Source organism: Cystoisospora suis (assembly GCF_002600585.1).
Source record: "Cystoisospora suis strain Wien I chromosome Unknown contig_2175, whole genome shotgun sequence".
NCBI classification, from domain to species: domain Eukaryota; phylum Apicomplexa; class Conoidasida; order Eucoccidiorida; family Sarcocystidae; genus Cystoisospora; species Cystoisospora suis.
Window position 1 is genome coordinate 795 of NW_027154974.1, and position 5,689 is coordinate 6,483.

General features: G+C 42.8%; 2 protein-coding genes across 2 annotated transcripts in view; both read left to right on the top strand.

The window, feature by feature from the left end:
• CSUI_004620 (transporter) overlaps positions 1–4,967 on the top strand; it is a gene marked incomplete at its 5' end in the record, with an annotated part of 5,761 nt that extends 794 nt beyond the window's left edge. The window contains 3 exons of the mRNA XM_068064808.1: positions 489–622; positions 1,301–2,529; positions 3,699–4,967. Coding sequence (XP_067923215.1) covers positions 489–622; positions 1,301–2,529; positions 3,699–4,379 — 2,044 coding nt within the window. The remainder of the gene's footprint in view (positions 1–488; positions 623–1,300; positions 2,530–3,698) is intronic.
• A 269-nt stretch (positions 4,968–5,236) lies between these two features.
• On the top strand, positions 5,237–5,662 carry CSUI_004621 (uncharacterized protein; the record flags this gene model as incomplete). The annotated part of the gene is made up of 1 exon (XM_068064809.1): positions 5,237–5,662. A coding segment is annotated over exon 1 (135 nt), but the record flags the coding sequence as incomplete, so codon positions are not given.
• Between the last annotated feature and the right edge of the window lie 27 nt (positions 5,663–5,689).

Consider the following 5,689-nt stretch of genomic DNA (forward strand, 5'->3'; position numbering starts at 1 on the left):
AGAGGTAGATTGATAGATAGCGATATGTCCTTGAAAGGGAGGTGTATAGATAAGATAGATAGGTAGATAAGTCTGTAGGTATGGAAGTATGTGTTCATACTGGAATGATTCTTATGTATCTATATTTATGGGTTTCATTGATCTTCAATCTTTTGCCGCACTCTAGCTGTTTGATGTGTCTTATTCTTGATGTATGGTATCTCCACACGAAGCTTTCTATGTATTTATCTCTGCTCGGGGTGTCTCTAAACTCTTCGCCTTGTCTCGTGTTGTCTATACACCTGAAACATGGGTCTCTTCTATCTATCTCTATCTGTCTGTCTGTCTGCATACATAGAAGTCATTTATCTCCAAGATTACATGTCATGGGGTGCAACCGTTATCATCCACCTGTTTAGCATCTCTCTTTCTTATCTCCTTTCTTTTCGTCTCCCTTCTGTTCTCTTTTCCGTCTCTTTCTTTCTTTCTTTCTTTCTTCTTTTGTGTAGGCTGATCATTTCATTACTAGGTGCAGCGAAAAGTGCGAGTTTTGCAATGCCCACGATTCTTGATGTGGTAGAGGCAGGTTCATCGTCCATACACCTCAAGGAGGCCGCCCTCGGATATGCCGTCTTCGGGCCAGGTAGATACACACTTCTTCTCCTCCTCCCTCATTCTCTCTTCTGTCTGTCTCCCTGTCTCTCTCTCTCTTCTCTTTATCACCATCGCCACATCGACGCAGCCATCTCGATCTCTGCGTACACATCTCTCTCTCAATGCCCTCCACCTAGATAGGTAGATAGATAACTCTATAGATATATCTTTCTTTCTCTCTCTATATGTCGGTTAGATGTGTGTAATGCTTTGTTTCGAAGACAAGGAGGAATGGGGGGTGTGGTGTATAATGATGCTATGACTTGTTAGGTATAGGTGTCTAAAGGAGGAATCGTAAGCAAGTTCACTCTGTTGCGTCTTCTCTCTTCTCTTTTTCCTTGTTGAGTGGACTTCCTTAAGATTCATTCCTCTACAGACCACTTTCTACTAGCTAATGAGAATTTGACTTCTTCTTTTAGATCGCCTCTGTCGTTCGATCTCGGGGCCTACCTTATTCCTTCTCTTTTCTTCCTTCATCCCTCTGTATTCATGTCTCTCTTTACACATAACATCTATCTGTCTCTAGACACATATCTACTTATATAGACATCTCTTTATCTTCTTTATCTTCTTTTTCATCTCACCGATAGCCGTCTCTCTCTCTTCTTTCCGTATGTTGTCTGCTCACGATTTTCTTTTTCTGCTTCTTGTCTCCCCCCCTTTTCAGGTGTTTGTCTGTTGATGTCGTTAGTCTTGGTTCCTTTATCTCGATATAAGCCATGGAATGAGTTTTCCTATTTGGATGCGGAGGACCAGCCCCATCCTTTAGTGCGTGTGAACGATTCCTTCGCTTCTTACGGAGCGCATGCGTGGAGAGACAGTTTCAGTAGCTTCCAAGAAGTGAAGGATTGGATCCATCAGCACCATCTCAATACACCCCTGGAAGAAATCACCACAGCCGGAGGAGGAGGGGGAGGAGGTGTATGTACAGCTCACAGTCACAATAGTAGTGGAAGTCTGCATGCACAGACAAGTGGAGGGTATCACCCCCCTCAGCATCAGCACCTGACAACGACAGGTACGACTACTACTACTACTACTACCACAGTTGGTGGAGGGGCCACGAATCTCCACGGCATTTCACCTATCAGCTGTATTACAAGTGTCTCAGGGGGGGGTGCACCCGGCGGTGTGTTTGCCTCTTCATCTTCTAGTCAAGGTAGGATTGGAGATCCTTCTTCTTCTCGTGATCAACATGGCGATACAGCTCCAAGAGGAGAAGGCAAAGATGGGCTAGGATTCAAAGAGGATGAAGATGAGAAGGCCTCGATGTACAGATCTGTTCCATTAGAGAAAGGAGCATCTGCAGAGACTGTTGCAACGACCCAAGTGCAGCCTTCATGTAGTGGGACTCTTATTAGTCAGGGTGCGACAGATCAACAACGATTTGCCATGTCTTCTTCTCCTGCTCCCCCTACGACAACGGATGCTTCACCGATTCATACAACTGGAGGGGGGGGGGGTGTGTCTGAAGGGCATGCAGCAGCAGGAGGAGGTGTCTTACCATCGATCCCGGGAAGTTTAGCGGGGAGTAGCAGTAGCTTTAGCCGCAGAGGCATCTTAGGTGGAGGAGATGAGCCTGCAGGCATTTCTCCAGGAAGAACAGAAAGACTTCCAGGGGNNGGTGTAGATACACCTGAGAAGAATAAGCACAACAGCAATAGCAACTATCAAGCGGGGGGGGAGGATGTGCTTGTTCTCCCTATGGATGAGGGAGAGAAACCTGTAGGATTCTGGAGACAATTCTTCTCCAAGTACTCCTTAGGCATTGTCATTTATAGTGTTCTCAAAGCGATCATGTATGCCTTCTTTACAACTGGAGGAGAAAATCTCTTAGGCAAACAAGTGAACGATTTCATGGGAGCTGCCCTCCCCTTCTCCTGCATTCCCTGCCTCGTAAGTCACCTCAAGACGAACAAAAAGAAAGAAAGGATACATCACCATTCCAACCCATCATCTCACACAACACAAACTGCCAGACCTGTCTCTCATCTATCTGTCTCTATCTATTTATCGATCTATCTATCTTTAATCTATCTATCTATGTCTTTGCATGGTATACATACCCTGTGTAAGTGTGAAGGTGTGTATATGAGTCTAGTTATGTTACTTAAGGGGGACTGTATAGTGTGTATGCCTGTGCCTGTATGTGTAGATGTAGATGCCCTATGGATCTGTCATGTTTAGGGAGATATTTCAAACCAAAATGGACGTCACCTGTCATCTCATCATGTCACTTGACGAAAACATACACATATTCATCTATCTATCTATTTATCTATATATATATATATATGCATCTATATATGTAGATACTTGAATGATAGGAGCATGTCGGCGTGCTTGTATGTATACATGTATATAGTCTGTTGCAGTGTATCTCTGTGTCTTTCTGTAAATCCATACCTATGTGTGAACGTCTTATATCTACATTTCGATATAGTATACCTTCAGTCTATGTGTTTTCTAACGTACTGTGTGACAGTGTGTCAGTGCATGCATAGATCAAGAAATGTATAAGAATGAGAATAACCTTACCAAGGAGGAAGAGAAGGGTCAGAAGGTTGACAAGATGACAGTTGAAAGGAAGAAGAAGTGATGGTATAGTCACATTGATCGATCTTTCAAGAGAGATTCATACTCTGTGTGGGTCTATAAGAATGACCACTCTCATCACTATTCAAACATACGTGTCATAGAGCACAGAGATAGATAGATAGATGGGAAAACTGCTTTTCTGAGCTTTCTTGTTCTCTCCATGGCAGGTGGGTCTCGATGTATGTGTGAACGTATATGGATACTTGTATCTGCTTTCATGTATGCTTGGAACTCTATCTCTCTACATCTGTATCTATGTATGTCTATCTCTCTATCTATGTTTATATCGATGTATCTTGAATCTATTTAGTCTTTCTCATCAAGGTTGGTCATTCTTTCTTTTCTTCTCTCATTCCTGCTCTCGTGTTTGTCTATGTGTGTATGTCTTCTCTTTCTTTTCTTCCTTTCTCTCCTTCTTCTTCTTCTTGTCTTTTTCTTTCTTTTCTTTTTTCCTTTTTGTCTTGCAGGCGTTAGGCAAGGTGGTCGATTCGTTTGGCATCATGCCTGTCCTGTTGGTTCTGAATTCGTTCATTACCCTTGCTTACGCCTTCTCCCTTATCCATAGCCTGGGGGCTGCCTATATATCCGCCATCTTATATATCTGCTATGTGTCTTTCTATAGCTCCCAGAGTTACTGTTACGTCTCGGATACTTTCTCAGCTAATCACTTCGGCAAGCTTGTAGGCATTATTCATATGATAGCGGGGTTTCTCTCTCTCTTGAAGATTCCTATGCAGACCCTTGTCGTGCATGTTTTCGACTCCAAGTATCTTTATCCCTGCTTAATCATGCTAGGCTTCTGTACCGTCAACTTTCTCATCTTAGGCTATCTTGTCTATCTGAAGAGAAAGGTCCCTCATCCTTTCTGGCCCAAGGCCGCATGCGAAGCTGTCGAGAAGGAGCAAGAAAGAAAGAAACAACATAAGCAGCAGATGAAAGAAATGAAGCGCAAAGAAAAGGCCGAGAAGAAGAAGAGAGGAAGAGGAGGAGGAGGAGGAAAAGAAGAAGAAGAGGGAAAGACTCCGGGCAAAGGACTGCAGGAACCCCCAACATTCGAAATGAGAGAAGGAGGAGGAGGAGGACAGAGAGAAGAGACATCTCCTCAAACAGTAGGAAAGGATGGTGTACGTCTTCATAGTGAAGTTTAAGAAGAATCAACAAAGAAAGAAATAAAGAGGGTCTTGGATGAAGATCAAGAAGCTCTCCTCTTCGGTCATCTTTTCAAGAAGGAGGGGGGAGGGGGGTGAATGGAATGGCTTTGGAAGTGAAGGAGTCGATGCGACCCTTCTCTCACCTTCTCACACACCCCCACAGAGTGTATCTGTATACAGGTAGACCCTGTATGATGTGGCGTCTCCTTCTTCTTCTTTTTCTTCTCATAGGCGTGATGAGGATCTAAGAGAGTGACTGGTGGAGTGGCTAATGAATGACGGGGTGAAAGACACGACAATTTTCATTCGCTTCATGTTTCATCGGGGGAGACAAAGAAAGGTCTGTCTCTCTCTCTGTTTATATTCTCTGTCTATTCGAGAGGAGCAAAAGGAAGGAAGAAAGAAGAGAGAGACCGTGGGGGAGACTCACCTGACGAGATGCGCCGCGTATACATATAGAGGTAGATATAGAGAGATATACACATCTGTGTGTATCTGTCTGAGAGAGAGGAAGATATATATATATAGATGTATATAGATAGATGTTAGAATGAGATCATGAGAAGAAGAGCTCCTGTTGTGTATGAAGATGGAGATGTCTATTTCGACGTCTCTGTTTTACATGTATATATGTATATGTATATATATATGTATGTGTATATATATGTGTATATGTATATCATAGGTAAACATGAGATGATGGAGAAGGTTCTTTTCTACTTGGTTCTGCTGCTGAGTCTTCTATGATCAAGAACATGATGAAAGTACACTTTTATATCTGTCTGTCTATCCATATATATGTATATAGATAGATAGATGGATATGTATACATATATATATATATATATGTATGAGGGAGAGAGAGAAATGAGGGGATAGTGGGGGTGAAGAAGATGCTAGGGGCTGTTGAATACTATTCCTCTGTTTAGAAGGAACCTATGCGTTTCAGATCAAAACGAGGACTTTGATGTGGCGTAGGTGGAGGTAGTGTATATCCGCCCTTGTTGTGTCATTCGAAAGGAGGGAGGAGGTCTCTTACCGACATGGGCATTTTCATTATGAAGAAGTTTTGCTTCATACAGCAGGGAAAAGTGTTCATAAAGAAGAAGAAGAAGAAAGAAGACTCGACAGTAGATGAAGAAGGATGAAAGAAGGAGGAAGAGGAAGAAGAGCGAAAGAAACAGATGGGAATTGGAGGAGAGAAGAAGTAGATGAGTGTATCTATCTCTATACCCATCTATGTGTATGTATATCTCTGTGTATGTCCATGTATGTGTGTGTGTAGATGGATGTGTCTGTGCATGCAA